The following is a 17,891-nucleotide window of genomic DNA, read 5'->3' as shown; positions in this document are numbered from 1 at the left end:
TTTAAACCAACTTGATGACGTAATGGGAGATTTCACAACAATGGTTTTTCCAGGGTGTGTTCCCACATGGAAAATAACCGTAATTTTTTTGCCTTGGTTCGGGCGAGACGTTCTCAAGCAGTCTGACTCGGTTTCACATGAAAATGAAACTTCTTGCTTTGAATTATTTTTGATGAAACCTACGTTTAAAAGCTCTTTTTCGATAAACTTTGTTCTGTTAGTGTTCTGATGATTTAAAACATAACCACGAGAGACAAGGGCACAGAATACTTCCTCATTTTCACAGCACGAACTGAAAACACTTAAAACAAAACTTCCCCATTTTACAAAACCAAATGAGAGATAAAGTGAATAAAGTCCATTGGGACCATACTCTGTACAGAGTGTTGGTGCTGCCAAAGCAGTCTCCTTGGCTATTGAGCACACTCCTGGACGGGTCGCCACTCCGACGCAGGATACTTGAATGATTAGATCATCCCCCAGCAAGCTGGTACTCATTTTGCCGACCCCAGAAGGATGACAGGCTGAGTCAACCCCCTGGTGAATTAATTCAGCGGGAAACGAGGCTTGAATTCAGGACCCTCGGATCCCAAGCCGCCACCCTAGCCACTGAGCCAACACCAGGCTACGAAGCGAATAAAGGTGATGAATGTAATCGGAAAATTCATTTATTCCCCAAAGTAGAACATGGACAAATATTCATTGGTTCACTCTTTGAGTGGAATGAAAATATCAAAGGAAAGAAGTGCTTTAATCAGTAAGTCTCAATTTTACATTTGCTTGCATGGGAGGGGGAGGAAATCGGTGTCCTATTTTGGGCTTTTGGGGCTAAAGTTAGAAAGTTTTTCCCTTTTCCCCCATTCATTTGAATGGCTGCCTCAGAAGCCCCTTTTATCCTCTACTTAGGTGCTTCCACCAAGTACTGACCTAAGGGACTGAATACTATTGCATCCAGTCAATGTTGGTTTGTACATGATTTCTGCAGGTATTCCTGACATATAACCTCTTTCAACAATAACAGTGTTTCGTTTAATCTCACCAGTTATGAATAAAAAAGTTTGTTTGGAAAAATAGTTTCAAAATAATTCGTAATTCATCTAAATGTTACATTATTTACGGAGGTGAAAACTTTTGCTGGTCACTGAATGTATTGTACAAGATAAAACTTTTTTTTTCCAGTAAGTTTAAACTTATTTTGCTTGTTTTTCCAGGAACGAGCTTTGCAATGTAAACTACACGACAGACTTCATTTTCAGTTTGTACTCCGAGGAAGGAAAGGGTGTCTTTGACTGCCGCAAGAATGTCCTGGGACACATGCAGCAGGTCTGAGTACAAAAGGCATGATACCATTAAACAACTTGGCAAGCATCAGCCTACATAACATTGCCAGTCAAAGTTGTACACTTGCTACTGTTTTGTTCATATTTTTTGTTTGTTTGTTTAAATTTTCCAATGGTGAACTACGAAAAAGTCAGGGAGCCAAGGTGGCCGATTGTGTCACTCCGCAGTACATCCAGTCGGACAACTTGCCACTGTTATAAATCTTGTCCTTATCCTACGGGTTGTGATTGCCGCTTTTCATTTGTATGTTGATGTCAAAGTACCAAAACAGGGCTAAAAAGGTCAATAAATACAGTTTTCAACACAATGAGGAGTTTATAGAAATTAAAAAAAAACACAGGAACGGGACAAGAAGGGAAATCTATGGTGATGGCAGGAGAGAGAGATGGTCATTTCAGAAGAGTTGCAGAGGAGTGTCGTCATGGGTTAAACCACAGCACCCCGAAAGAGACCTCCAAACCAGGATTGTCACCATGCAAGTTGGCTGAGTGTTGGTTTCACCAGACATGGCACTTTAACAAACAATTTCTGTGATGCCGTGGGACCGATTCAATCTGTGAACTTTCCAACCTGGATTTTTTCCAATGGCAAATCCTCCCTTCTGGACTTGGTGATGACAAAATTCTCCGCAAATGTCTCCTGCTCTCCCTCTGCTTCAATTGGTTGATCTGATGATATGCTTGTAGGAGTCAACATCTCTCTGGATATTTTCAGAGAGCTGCCTCAGTGTGAATCTGGCAGTTCACTCAGGCAGATTGGCAGGGATTGCAAGCAGCCATCTCTCTTCAGGACTGGTATCCCATATCTACTACCCCTGATATCAACTCACCCTGGCAATTCTTCCAAAGAAACCTGCTCTCTCCTTTGCACAGAGTCATCTCATCTTGTCTTCAATGATACTACTCTTTTTCCCACCCATGGTACACTGGATTGTGTGGTGAGGCAGTTGCTCTGAAATAGCTTCCCTTCACTTCCTGGAAAGCAAACCCAATTAAAGTCCAACTTGGTTCACTCCACAAAGCCCATAAGTGTGTCTCCACTCTCAGGAGAACCAGAAAACATCTGTGCAATCTCAAGAATGAGCTCTCAAACTTGTCTCCCTCCTCCAAAACCTGGCAGTACCTTGTTAAATCTGTTTCTGGTGTTTGCTCCCTTTCCCACTCCTTCCCTCTCTTCAAGTGGCACCACAGCCGACTCTGCTCGTGAGAAGGCCGAATGTCTCAATTCTGTGTTTGCTTCCAACTCTTGCGTCCCGAACACCTTGCTGTCTGTATCCACGCCACTCAGTCATATCCATTTGGTCGTTGACAATGTATTTTGCACCTGAGGAGGTGGAAAATTTTCTGCCATCTCTCGACTCTGATTCTGCAATGGAACAGATGGCATCGGCTCACGCGTCCTGAAAACCTGTTCTGATGCTCTTGCACATCCTCTCTTTCCGTTCTTTTCATCCTGCCATTTGTTCGAGGTCGTCTTCCATCTGCTTGGAAATCGGGAAATATCACTACATCACAAAACAAGATGCAAAAACCAATCCACTTAACCACAGCCGAGTTAGCTTACTTCTAATCATCAGCAAGGTCATGGAATCAATCATCACAGTTGACCATCTCCTTAGACATTTCCAGGTTTTCTTTCCTGAGAGTTGCTTCTGTATCCATATTGTCCACCTGGTGCATCCTCACCGACCCCCTCATTCATCCCCACATCCCTTATTTGTTCAAGTCTCCCTCTATTTTATCAACCCTGCTGTTGGTGTTTCCCCCTTTTTTGTTCTGTTCGTTTTGTTTGGCTGTGTCCTGATTTGTTCAGTGTTCTAGCACTTCTATGAGCCTTGACTTTTATATCCAAAAAAACCTCCAAAAATCAATTCCCTTAGCATGCACTATTCCTCACAAATGAGCTTGGCATGATCAGCCACGAGCCATGCCGTGCTGAATGTCCCGAGGAGGATGGGATGCTTCCACAATGCGGTGCACCGTTCATCGTCTTTTTTTTCTTTTCTCTCTCTCCCTTGTCTATCTTTCTACTCGTACGTGTGTGCATTTTTGTTTGTTTGACGAGACCATTTTTGTTTTTTGTTTTGTGAAAGCGCGTCTTCACCACCATCCTGATTCCTAACCTTCCTTGATGCTGAATGCCCCCTTTCCTGTTCATTTAATCTGTTTTAAATCTATGGGAGATTTTGGGGGGGGGGGGGTAACGAAAATCATCCTGCCAAGTATATAATATTGAATAAGCATGTGCTTTAAATGAATGTGTACATGGCTATATCGAGTGTGCGCATACCTTCAAACTGAAAGGCTAACTCAAACACAGTGTTGTCGTTGTCATTGTTACCTCTGCCACCGAAGGTGAAGGAGGTGATGTTTTCACCCCTTTATGTCTGTTTGTCTGTCTGTCTGTCTGTCTGTTTGTTTGTTTGTGAACGGTTCCGGATGAAACCTTGTGGACAGGTTCGGTGTGCGACAAGGACGAACTGGTTAGATTTTGATGAAGATCCGGATCCGGATCTGACTACGACAAGTTTTTTTTCAATGATTCTTCACCATTGAGAGATGGGGCCAAAAATGATATAGCACTCGCTGTATGACATGATATTTCAAAAATGCATTGGGCCCGATATGTTGTCGTGGATCGGGCATTACGTGGCGGAGGTACACGCTCTACAGAGTGCCCTTCTCGTTTTCGTTTGAGTTCCTCTTAATTGGATTCCCACGGCCTCCACTCCCACTCAGCTGGCCTGCGGAGATCTTTGACGTGATCAAGAGATTTAAACCCAATCACGTTTAGATTGAGATATATATATATATATATATATATATATATATATATATATATATATATATATATATATATATATATATATATATATATATATATATATATATATATATATATATATATATATATATATATATATATATATATATATATATATGCACACACACACACACACACACACACAGACCCACACACCCACACACCCACACACCCACACACCCACACACCCACAGACACACACACCCACACACCCACCCACACACACACACACACACACACACACACACACACACACACACACACACACACACACACACACACACACACACACACACATACACATACACACATGCACACAGTGTCATGAAGTTAAACAAGCCAGGTCTCTTACATTTCTGAGCATACAACGATCCATGGTCCGGAATGGCAGCCTACACTCGCAAGTGTACCATAAGCCCACTCACACTGACAAGGTATCGGACTCCTGAAGTGGCCATCCCACCTGCCACAAAATAAGTTATGCTTGAAGCTTACTCAATCAGGCAAAAACTCACTCACTACGCTGAACAGAGTTGCTGCACATCTGTCAATTATGACGAGAAAACGACTCCACAAGTGTGTTCATCATCTTCCATCTGCATAACCATCGGCAACTTCAACAGTCCAAATGTGCCAAGAGTGGTGCGACCAAATATACAGCACTCTTCTGAAACTGCGAGCCACATGTCGCGATTCGATTGCACCTCTGAAATTACAATGTCATGTCACCCACAAATCACAAACTTCCTTACGAACACAACTTAAGGATCTCATGAGAAAAGTTGACAAAGAATGTCATCGACAACATCCCATGTGGGGATTGTTCAGTCAAATATGTTGGCCGACTATCCAACCAATGACCACATGGCTAACTGAAGACCAGCACGCAGAGAGACAGAGAGATAGACTGCCTTTGGAAGCTACACGTACAACCACCAACGTACCTTTACATGGAGTCAGATATCTGCCCTTGGCACAGGGTCAACAAGGATGAGCGGTGAAATAATTGAGGCATGGTGCTCGGGCGAGAAGTCAACAAAAAGCCACGTTGACTTGAATCCCATATACCAGGCATTGTGTAGTAAACTACAATGCTGGCAAAAGTCTAAATGGACTGACACTGCTGGTGTCAATGATATACTGTTATAGATTCAGCGGTGGAGGGATTCGCACCCCACTCCGGACACCAAATGTTGAAGATTCGGCGTCACTTAACAGCACCGCCGTCTCAGGGGTTATAACGCCGGCTAGTTCGGCACAGGTCTCGGGTCACGTGCCTCAGATCACGATACCAAAGTACACCTGGGCCGTACCAGTTGGGGATATAGACCCCGGCTACAGACTGGGTTTGTCAGAGACCGAGTGAAGTCTGCCAGTCCGCAGCCTGTTTTGGTTTTATATATAAATCGAGCGGATTGTTCCTCGGCGTGGCACGAATAAATTCAAGGCGGTAACTTTCGTATAACTCAGCCAGATTTATTGGGGACACATCGGGGAACACGACACAAGCAAAGCATTCATGAACGTTATAATTAATCTATAACCCTCTTTTAACTAGGGAGCTACGGATATGGGTTTCGAAGGGAGCCCGAGCGAAATACACCTTAGGCCTGAACAACATGCAGATAAGACACGGAGTACTTGGTGATGCCTCATGGATGAGAGGAAAAGTATCAAAGGCACGAATGCGGCTCGTGACAAGCCGATGTCAACGGATTCGAGCGCCGAAGCTCGAGCATGCAGCGTGGCAAGATGGCGGCGACGGCCTCCTTTTTGTTGGCACCGCTCACGCACCAGCCTCAGCGCGTTCAGCCCCCGTAAGGTCGACGGCACAGGAGAGAAAGATCTATGGTGTGTTCCAGCTGGTTTCTCACAAGGTCCAGTCTGCGAATCCAGGCCTGGCCTGTACACCAGACGAGGCCAATCCGGGTGTTGGGCTCCGCAGGCGGATTGAAGGGATGAAAGACGTGTCGAGCCGTGCAGGGAGTCAGGACAGTCAGAGGCTCCGTGACTGGACTCAGGATGAACCTGTGGATGACCTCAGGCTGGATCCATAACCGAGGAAGAACAGCCGACCAAACCACTCCTCATGAAGCAGATCGTAGACTTGCACAGCCGTCCCTTCCTTTGCTTTTCGGGGCCAGCCTTTCTCACGAAGCAGATCGCACTGGACAGACCTCAGACAGTTCCTCTTGCCTTTCGGGGCGGGCCTTTTCGACCACCCCCGGGAACCCGTGATTGGTCCATCGTTCGAGTTTGCAACAGCTCTCCGCCAATGGGTTGCTGACACGTCTTGTTGACCGAGTCTCAGGGCGCCGGTTGTGGGCTAGTTAGGAGGGGGGAAGGAAGAAGAAGACGCCTCTCCATACACCACCACTGTACGAACAATGGACAGCCTGCTACAACTCCCGACACACAGGTAATGTCCGATTACCAAACAACCTGGCTAAACATGCATTTAAGGGGAGATCTGGGCTAATCCTATGTTTAATAACCCACTAAGGGCCCATTTCCGCAACAATACCACCAGAAGATAATGCTCACAAAAAAGGACTAGCACATGAGAACTCAAAATACAAGAAGCACAGTGATCAGTGTGGTTGCAGACCAATCCACAACATGCAGTCATTCTCACTGAAACGTAGTGTGACATCATGCTGATGTGACACTTGCTGACGTGACACTTACTTACCGCCTCTGAGGAAGGGAACCAGTTGTAACAGTGATGTGGGTGGACACGGTTAAATCTCCCACCTGACGATTACCAATCTTGCGACGGGTAGTCCTTGGGAATGTACGTCGTCCACTCACAAATGGGAGACAGCAAGTGGAGGACAAGACTGAAAAGAAACCTATCCATGTGCTATGCTCGCGCATGATAGATGAGGGTGGTGGGCTCTGTTGCGGCGGGATGTGCCGCATCTGGTCTGGACTCCCACTGGGCTTTTGTGGGGTCGTGCTGCCTTTTCTCATTTCTCATGCGCTATTTCAAGTACATGGAGTTGGTCCTGACTCCTCAAATGAATAGGAATCCTCACTCTGGTTCGGATTTGCCCTCACACCACCAACGCTTAGTTTCACCACTCACCCATCCCACGTGGTGTCTCATGACCGAGCCTGGTTCTCCACGCAATAACCAATGCTTTAACTGAATGCGAACCCTCCATTCACTGTGCACGGTTGCGCTCCATCTTTTATAGACACTAGCAAGCTGGCATGGCTTCGTGACTCTTGCTCTTTCGCATTGTGTGGTGGGGTGACTTTATATGCTGCTTTATTCTTCCGTGAGCCTTTAGTTGAAGAAAATGTTTTATCTTTTTTGAAAAGCACAAGCAGTATGCTGGTATTCGTGTCAGTGCAATCTTGCTGTTCAGCATATTATTTGACGACAACACACGTGTCATACACACTGTTTCTGCTTTATAGGGTGGAGCACCATCACCATTTGACAGGAACTTTGGAACAAAGATTGCAGCAAAAGCAATGCATTGGCTGAGCGACAAAATGAAGGAGTGCTACCGCCAGGGTGAGAAATGTTTTTGTATAATGTCTTTGGTACCTTGCTGTTACTGCTTCTTGCTCTTTTGTTTGCAGCAGTCCAGCTGAAGGAGGTTTAATTACCTTGTTTAGTCCTACGGTCTAATCTTGTTATTCCTCTCTGCTTAGCTTGTCCTCTCCATCAGAGACAAAACTGTTTCCGAAACTGCGAACACTAGTTGTCATTCATGTCAGAATGTAAAGGACGGGTTGATCCGATTCAGGAAAGCCGAGATCCTTTAAAAGATTAGGCGAAAGATTGGCAGATGCAGTTTAACACAAGTAAATGTAAAGTGCTGGGGATGGGTAAGAATAATGAAAATAGGGGTACATTATGCAAGGCAAGGGAGAGTCTTGCAGCATGTGATGTCGGAGACGAATCTGAGAGTGATGGTAAAACTGGGAGGGGGGGGGGAATCAGCAGAAAATACAATGCCATGTAGCTTAAGGTGAAGCTAATGGGATCTTTAGTGTTATCAGATGGATTAGAGGCACACCCATGCCCCAGAAAATGATGCAGCCAAGCAGCCGTAGGCTGCATACAAATAAATTAATAAATAAAAATCAGAAGGATAAATTGTTAATCAAAAGAGGAAGTGTTAACTCCTTACAGGAATTTAGTGAAGCCTCATCTGGAATATTGTGTACAGTTTTGATCACTACATCTGAGCAAGGACATTGCTGCCGTGGAGAGGGTTCAGCAGAGAACGACTCTTGATTCTTGCTTGACTAAGTCACAAGGAATGTTTGAAGAAGACAGGACTTTATATATTCAAAAGGAGGTGATGATAAAAGGATCTGATAGAGATGTTTAAAATTGTGTATAATATGAACGACATGAATGCAGAATAATTTTTCAGCATAATGGACAATGATATGATCAGCGGTCACAGTCTTCGAGCACAGAAGAGGAGAATTATATGATGTAGCCTTTTAGAAGCAGATCCCTCTGAGGACCAGTAGAAGCTGTAGATCGGATTTAAATTGGTATAAAATAGCTACCGAGATGTATTTGGGATCGTGGAGTGCAGGGAACGTGCTGTAGGTGTTTATTCGTTCCTCACCAACCCACCTTCCCCCTAATAATTAAATAAGTGGAAATGCTAGTACTTTGGCTTCAGTATGGGAAGCAAATTCTGGTGACTGACGTTTATTTTTCATTGTATTGATATATATATATATATATATATATATATATATATATATATATATATATATATATATATATATATATATATATATATATATATATATATATATATATATATATATATATATATATATATATCCTGGTGTTGGCGCAGTGGTTCGGTCAGCGGCTTGGGATCCAAAAGGTCCTGAGTTCAAGCCTTGTTGGGCCACTGAATTAATACACCAGGGGGTTGACTCAGCCTGTCATCCTTCCGAGGTCAGCAAAATGAGTACCAGTGGACTGGGCCGGTGTATACCCCGGTTAAAATAGGTGTACTATATCCCTGTGTCGTAAGAGGCGACCAGGGTTGCGTCAGGAAGGGCATCCGGCGTAAAACATGTGCCAAATCATTATGCGGATCATACGGATGATCCGCTGTGGCGACCCCTAACGGGAGCAGCCGAAAGAAGAAGGTGTTTGTGTGTGTGTGTGTGTGTGTGTGTGTGTGTGTGTGTGTGTGTGTGTGTGTGTTTGTGTGTGTGTATATGTGTATGTGTATGTGTATGTGTGTGTGTGTGTGTGTGTGTGTGTGTGTGTGTGTGTGTATATGTATATGTATATGTATATATATATATATATATATATATATATATATATATATATATATATTACACATACACACATACATACACACACATACACACACACATACACACACACATACACACACACATACACAGACACATACACACACACATACACACACACACACACCCACACACACACACACACACACACACACACACACCTCCTGACTGTAATGGTGAGCATCGCCGCGGATTATGTCTCACACGGTAAAACCGCATAATCCACATTGAGCAACCATCCGTCTGTCACCCAGACAATTGTTCCTGATCATGCAAACCAGTCAATCAGAAGGTACGTGATGTGATCGGCAGGAAAATCAAAACATGTGGAGTGTAATGAGCACTCCACCAATCCCCATTGGACACCGTGCACACCAAAGCATCGCCTCCAACACAGAGGATGGATGGTTGTTCTGTGCGGATTATGCGGTTTTACTATGTGAGACATAATCCACGGCGATGCGATACCATTACAGTCAGGAGGTGCGTCTGATGTATAAACGACGATTGTAGTCATAATTGGTGAGATATTTATCAGGATGCCATCCTGAGAGCAAATAAGCCCAAAATCTGGATAGGCAGCTCCGTTTGACGTTTAACTGATGTTGACCAAGTAATCTTTGTGTTTGACAGAGTCACCGGGCCGAGGCCTCTGTGTTGGAGGCGACGCTTTGGTGTGGACTGTGTCCAATGGGGATTGGTGGAGTGCTTGTCACACTCCATATGTTTCGATATATGTATATTTACATACACACATACACACACACACACACACACACACACACACACACACACACACACACACACACACACACACACACACACACACACATTATTGCGAATTCGCGCCCGCCGGCGTGCGGACGGCCACGTAACTCAAATCGCTGCACGTCGCCCACCGGACGGACAATTCAGTCGTGACCCTCTCGGAACAACGCCAGGAGCTAGTCACGGGTGGGGGTTTAACCTCACCACATTCGTGCCAATTGCCCACCCACGCAGGATAGGGTTGCTCGCCAAATTCGATCTACTTAAGTAACTGCGCGAATGGTCAACCAGGCGATCATACCACGCCACAGGCCGACTCCGGACACGAACCGCTTAAGCGGTCCGTTCCGTGCTACAGTGATAACCGAGTGGTGTTATCGTCGGCCTTGACGGTTCCGATTAATTGCCGGGATGTTGCACCCTCTACGAACCCCTTACGTGATGCAAGATGGAGGGTCAATAAAAAAGGAAAAGAGACGAAGCAGAGCGGGAACAGTTCAACAAGCAAGCATTTTATTCACACATACACAGACAAGCACATATATATATATATATATATATATATATATATATATATATATATATATATATATATATATATATATATATATATATATATATATATATATATATATAGCCATACAGTCAAAAATGCACATAAAGCAATTAAAACAAAAGAAGCAATGCAGAGCTACAACCGACTATACACGTACACACGGCAACACTTAAAACAATACTACTTGAGCCAGACTGGCGCCACCCACAGACATTTACACAAAAACCCCAAAGAAAAGAAAGAAAGAAGTCGCGACTTCCCTTTTATGGCTGGTGAGTCCCTCTCCCGCGACCGTCAGCGTGGTCGCGCCTGGCCCCGACCTCTCTCGTGGCCGGCAAACCCTCTCCTGCACTCCCCGTCCGGACGTGCAGGTCCACCTCACTACTGACGCTCCCGCGTCTCCCGTCTGTGCCTTCGTGACAGGGCCGCTCGCCAATGCACGGGCGCAGGACCTCTTCCCGAAGACCAACTCTCCACAAAAAACAACCGAAGACCAACCAGACCACCAGCCAAGACGAGGAGGAAGAGGCGGAAGAGGAAGCGCAAGTGCGCCCGCCCATGTCCGTCTTTTATAGCGCAGGGCTCCGCCCTTCGCCCCGCCCCATTCTCGGCTCCACCTTCCTTCGAGAGGGTTCCCGAAAAGGGCGTTCCCTCACGCTTTTCCTCCACCCCGCCCCGTGCGGGGGCCGGGGGAGTCAGTTTTTGGCTCTGGGCCAGAGAATTATTCCCCCAAAATGAGACCCCTCCATCACATGACCTCTGACCTTTGACCTGCATCGTCCCTCCTCCACTCCAAAGCATGGGGAAGTCAAACGGAAGAAACAGGTGGGGAAACCGCATCCTCGCAGTTCCCTCCTTGGCGCCTTTGTTTGCCGTTCGGAAGCGGACGTAGTGGCGAAGATGTGGTAGCGTAGATGGTGGAGGTGGCGTGGTTGGTGCTGTGATGCGGATGGCATGGTTGTTGAGATGCTGTTTGTTTGAAATAAAAGATAGAACAGAAAAATGGCTGACTCAAAGCGTCGCAGCGCGGATGGATCACATAAATTCCCTCTACACAACAGGTTTGGGCTAACTACACATGTATCTATGGAGATATCTCACCTGAGGGCCCTTTATGGTGTAATGCGAATTTCCACAGCCGTGACTATATATATATATATACATACATATACACACACACATATACATTTCCATATATATATATATATATATATATGTTTTTTTTGTTTTTTTATTTTGGGCGTTCATTAAATAAGATCACATAAAAACCCGGGTGATGACCCTGTGTCTCCCCCATTGTTTTCCTCCCTGCAACTCCTCCATTCTCCATCCCCACAGTGGACAATAAATTGTTATGTTCAATTAATGCGTTGTTCATAAAACACACACATGATGTTCCAGTCCTTTGTCCAGTGCAAGTATTTCACGTCTCTCCCTTTTCTTCCCATCTCCTCCAAACTTTTTCTTTTCTTTTCTCTCCAACTTCTTCATTGCCATCACTTTCTAAAATTTATATTTTTCAATTCACACCCCTCCCCTTTTGTAACAATGTATGACCATTTTTCACATCCATGTTAAATATTAGTGCCACATATTGTGGCATATGCCATATAATTATCAAAATACAGAAAATGTGCTGCCGATGGACTGTTGTAAATTGCAAAAAAAACACGTGTTGTACTGTTATGAGAGCATTAAACAAGTAGGAGTAACATTTCCTGGATTAATGGATGAAGTAAGTATTGTTGGTGAGCATGAAGATGTACAGGAAATGGTGAGAAAATGCAAATGTTGGAGTCGAGCATTAAACGAAGATTTGTACTTGCATTGACACTTTTCTTCCACCCAGGCCGGGTCTTTGCAAACGAAAATGACTCTGCTTGCTTGTTGGGCATGCGCTCTCGATCTCTCCAGTTCCAACCCCTGAGTGAACTCAAGGAGCACACAGATTTTGAGTGAGGACCAATGGCTAACCCCACTTTCATATTGAGTTGTGTTGTAAAACGTTGGAGGAAATCAACATAATATGAGTTGTCATTGCATATCCAACAATACTAGTATGTGAATTTTTTGAGCCCATTCTCTTGTGTTTCCCATTTGTCTGGTTTTTGTTTTTTTTACTTGTATCTTCGATTCTATTTTCCATTTTCTCTCCAATGCTGTACTGCCCTACTTATCCATATCCTTCTCCCCGTTTCCATTTCTGAAGGATGGTAATGCCTTTTGGATAGCTTCATCTAATGTTAATCAATATTAGACCCATGGGGGAGCTTGCAAATTTATAACAAGGATCGGGACATTAGTTGACAATGGTGTTTGGGATTTTGAACCTGCGATCCCACCATCATGAGCTATGTGCTCAGATTGTTAAGCCAAACAAACCAATTTCAATTTCATTTGTCCGCACAAAATGTCGACTCGTCGAAGACCAAATGTATGTGAAGTAGAAGGATAACCTACAGATGGATTGACGATAGCCACACTTAAACAAGCAATGGGGAAATAGAGAACAATAAACATATTACTCTGCAGGTGAGAGGGCTATTTTAGGGAGGGTTCACGTGTGGATAAATGATCACTGGTAGGTATGGAAGATTAAATGAGTTAGGTGGGGCACTGCTGTTTGAAGCACTGGAGGAAATGGTGCGATTAAACAGCCTTGGGTGACCACAGGTTGGAGAAAAAAAGGAAACTATGAGTGGAAGGAAAGTAAACATCGATTTTTGGGGATCAACAAGGAGAGGGTCACGAGAAGAATGTGTACATCCTGGAAATTCAGGGAATGGGCAGATGACTGAAAGAGCAGGGGAGCAAGTTCAGAAATGACACAGTGCCGTATATAACAGAGATGATAACAGAACCTGTCTGATTTGAGAGCAACAAACATTGTATGTCGGCTTCTTTGTGTATGATGCTAATGATGTTGATGGTTTATGATTCTTGCTTTGGAAGAATTAGAATCTCCCTCTCCATCATATCCTTTCTCTCTCATGAATGAGAGGTGCAAAGTGGAAGCACTATATACAGAGTGAAGAGAATAACTACATTGAGCTACAGACTGCAGCCAAAGTTAGATTTACCAAGGAAGGACTTGGCACAAGGGAGGATGGCCACTAGTACGTGGCTGGCTTTCGATGCCAGCTTTTCATCTATGATCTGTTCAGGAAAGGTCGTGATTGATTGTGATGCCAATAGGTTTGAGTGCCTGAACCCATTGCAGTGATTGATCACAGTATAAAAGTGAGTTTGGTTTGCTAATTGATCTTTCTGGAGTGAGTCGGTGAGAAGATGAGATTGGCCTTGTTAAATGGCATTGCATGTACCCAGTGTTTGATCCTTTCCATATCTGCTAAGAGGGAAACAGTAGCTGTTGATTTGTCATCTGGAGAGCGTACTAAAATGGCATTTAGTAGAATCTGATTGTGGAAAAGAGGGATTTCTAGTGCATCGGTGAGATGGATTAGTGTGTTTGTGGAATAAAAAAACTGGGCCCCACCACAATGCTATGGTTCAATCCACATCCGTTTGGAAACAGGATTAAAGGACAGCATGGATAGATATGTGCTGAATATGTGCATCAAATAATTATTGAGCCAGGAATGAAGGTGCTCTTGTTTGCCACAGGCAGAAAGCTTTGGTGAGCAGAGTAAGGGGCAAGACAGTGTTGAACTAGAACGGGCACTCGGTAGAGCGCATACCTTCGCCGCTGCAACTTTTTTCCGGGCACATTTTAAAAACGTCATTTTAAAACGTCCATGACGTCACAACCGTCAGTCCGATTGACGTCAAATTTGGTGTGTAACCTCCTTGAAGGCAGTCCAACAAAATGGAATGATAAACACTGAAAAATTAAAAAGTTGAAAAATGACGTCATTTTTGACGTCATTTTGACGCACTTCCGGGGAAGTCACGTCCAATCGGGGACTACCATTCTGAAAGCTCGTAGTTCACTGAACGTTTTAACGTTGGTTTCATGTCAATAGCTCTATTAGATCTGAAGCTATGCCTACAAGTATATTTTGACCTTGAGTGTGACCTTGACCTTGACTACAGAGTTAATTGGCAAAACCTGTACATCAATAAACAGATATTTTGGTACTGATCCTAATGCCTGGATTTGGGAGACTTTGCTTTATAAATTATATAGATATTTGAATGTAAAATATCAGGACATTTTAGCCACAATTGTAAAACGTCATGTTCAAACGTCAATGACGTCATAACGGTCAATCCGATCGAAGTCAAATTTGGTGTGTGACGTCCTTAAGGTAAGTCCTACAAAACGGTATGATCAAAACTGATGAGATCGAAAATTGAAAATTTACGTCATCTTGTGACATCATTTAGATGCACTTCCGATGACGTTACATCAAATCCGACACTACATATCCGAAAGGTATCTCGTCATGGAACAATATGGCGGTGGTTGCATGTCGATAGCTGTATTATGAAGGAAGTTATGCTCAAAAGAGTGTTTTTGACATTTTCATGACCTTGACCTTGACCTTTGACCCGATCGCTCCCAAAATCTAATCAAATCGTCCTTGGATACTCACGAATCATCCCACCAAATTTCATGCAATTCAGTTTGATACTTTCTGAGTTATGCGAATAACAAACAAACAAACATATTCACAAATTGAATAAATACACAGCGACCAAAACATAACCTTTCGTAGAATGCAAAGGTAATAATCTGTCCACAGACATCCTATTGTTGTCCACAGACATCCTATTGTTGTCCACAGACATCCTATATCCACAGATATCCTATTAAACCTATTGTTTAAGGTCCATGGCCTCCATCCGTTTCAACAGCGGTAACGATGACTGTTTATTATCTCCTGAGAGACTCTTGCTCTTGGCACCTCACAATTTTAGTCGAAGGGAGTGTGATTTTGGTGTAAGGGTCACTCGCCAGCATCGTTTTCCATATTCTTAACCACAGTGTCAGTCACGGCTGCTTCCTGTGGGGCAGCAACAACTACCTGCTGATGTGCACAAGCCATCTCTACATTACTCGTGTAAAGGCCGTCAAAAAATAACTTGGTTAAGAGCATCCCCCTATCACCACCATTACAGCACAGTTAAATATTATCTCGCAGGTTTGTGGATTTACTTTTGTTTCATAAAGAAAAGTATGATTATTTTAGAAAAGTATTTATCAGTGATAACAGAATTTCAAATGACTGAGTCACCCGGAAATATTTTTACTGCAAATAAAAATAACGAACGTCTCACCTCAAGAGTTATCGTCATAAAATCAACCGGAATAGCCGTGCAATCAACTCAAATTCAGATACATGTCGTAAAAGTTTTGGACGGAATAAATTCACTTTTCCTGAGTGGAAACAAAATGGCGAATGTGCTCACATTGTAATGACCTCCTCTGCCCTCAGACTCATCTAGGCGCAGCCCAAGTGATCCTTACAAAAAGAAAATTTGTAAGAATTCACACACACACACAGAGAGAGAGAGAGAGAGAGAGAGAGAGAGAGAGAGACAGACAGACAGAGAGAGAGAGAGAGAGAGAGAGAGAGAGAGAGAGAGAGAGAGAGAGAGAGAGAGAGAGAGAGAGAGAGAGAGAGAGAGAGAGAGAGAATGAAAATGAAAGCAAGAATTGGACTACACACACACACACACACACACACACACACACACTGCTGGTTGCATCATTGGTTCGGTATGCGACTATGCCCTGATGCAGTGCCCTTATTACCAGTACACTAGTGCTCATTTTGCTGACCTCAGAAGGATGACAGGCTGAGTCAACCCCACTTGGTGTTACTTCAGCAGCTGACGGGGCTCAAACTCAGGACCTTAGGATCCCAAGCCAGCCACGCGAACCGCTAAGCTAATGCCAGGCTTAAGAATTAGAATGAACTAGACAACCCGTGAACCCGTTCGGTTCCCGTTGTGACAGCGGTTGATAAAAAAAATCATTAAAAAAAAAAAAGATAGCTCCAGTGAACTATACCGCTGAGGTTGTCTGCATTGATAAAATTCTCCCGAAGAGTACTTGACTGAATCGGGAATTGATTTTTTAATTTTTTTCGTTGCTCGATTTGAACAAAATTTGATACTGCACACCACAGGAGAATGGTGAGTAAGGTGGGCTGAAAATGTTTGCACTGTTGTGTACCGTTTTGGCTGTATTTCAGGAACATACATACACACATACATACACACATACATATGTACATACATATATACATACATATATATACACATACAAATATACAAGATGAGAGTTTTAGTAATATAGAGATAAAGAGAAATGTGAAAAAGTGGAAAGACGTGTGAAAAGAACGAAAATAAGATGTCAGAAAGAACCCAGATAGATTGATTTCAGCAGGTACTCACAAGGCTCAAAGGCAGCAACAGGTCCAAGCTACCAAAAATAGAAAAAGAAAAATTAAGAGCAAAAGAGAGTAAAACTAGAACGGCACTCGAAAGAGCGCATACCTCCGCAAGGCTGAACAGTTTACGTTTTGTATCTCACTGATATGCCGGATCGCGATCCACATCTTCACCAAAGTGGAATCAATTCTTCCTCATCACACACCCAACCTGTCTACCAAGTTTTGTCCGAATCCGTCCATAGCATTTTGAGATATTGTGCTGTACTGTATATCATTTTAACCCTACCTCTTAATCGTCAAGAATCACTTAAAAAAAAAAAGTTACCGGATCCTGATCTTTACCAAATCTGAATGAATTTGTCCTTGTCACACACCCAACCTGTCCACCAAATTTTCTCTGAATCTATCCATAACTTTTTGAGATCTGCTCACAGATAGACAGACAGACAAACAAACGGTGAAAACATAACCTCCGTCCACGAGAAGGTAACAAAAACCGTTAAACGATACAATCCGGAACAGTATCCTTTCCTTTATAATTTAAGTCTCGTGGAGTAGAGCATGTTGATCATTTCTGCAAAAGACCAGAATCTGAAATATAGTTATTATTTTTATGCCTCCACAGCCAAAGGGCCTGGGAGACATTGTTTTGGGATTTTCTGTGCATAGCAGATTCTTGTTACCATTATAACTTGTGAACTACTGAATTTATTCCAAAGATGAAC

General features: G+C 43.5%; 1 protein-coding gene across 6 annotated transcripts in view; it reads left to right on the top strand.

The window, feature by feature from the left end:
- PFKP (phosphofructokinase, platelet) overlaps positions 1 to 17,891 on the top strand; it is a 115,343-nt gene that overhangs the window by 92,720 nt on the left and 4,732 nt on the right. For 5 of the 6 annotated variants that reach the window (XM_085859623.1, XM_085859625.1, XM_085859622.1 and 2 more), the window contains 3 exons: positions 1,212 to 1,323; positions 7,591 to 7,690; positions 12,654 to 12,759. In XM_085859623.1, the coding sequence (XP_085715749.1) occupies positions 1,212 to 1,323; positions 7,591 to 7,690; positions 12,654 to 12,759 (318 nt within the window). Of the gene's footprint in view, positions 1 to 1,211; positions 1,324 to 7,590; positions 7,691 to 12,653; positions 12,764 to 17,891 lie in introns of those variants that run through there. The other variant, XM_085859626.1, reaches the window with a different exon arrangement.

Source organism: Eptatretus burgeri, chromosome 16 (assembly GCF_056783735.1).
Source record: "Eptatretus burgeri isolate ZD-2024b chromosome 16, Ebu_testis_v1, whole genome shotgun sequence".
In the NCBI taxonomy this organism is placed as follows: Eukaryota; Metazoa; Chordata; class Myxini; order Myxiniformes; family Myxinidae; genus Eptatretus; species Eptatretus burgeri.
Note: the sequence above shows the minus strand (reverse complement) of the source record. Positions and strands in the feature narration are given on the sequence as shown.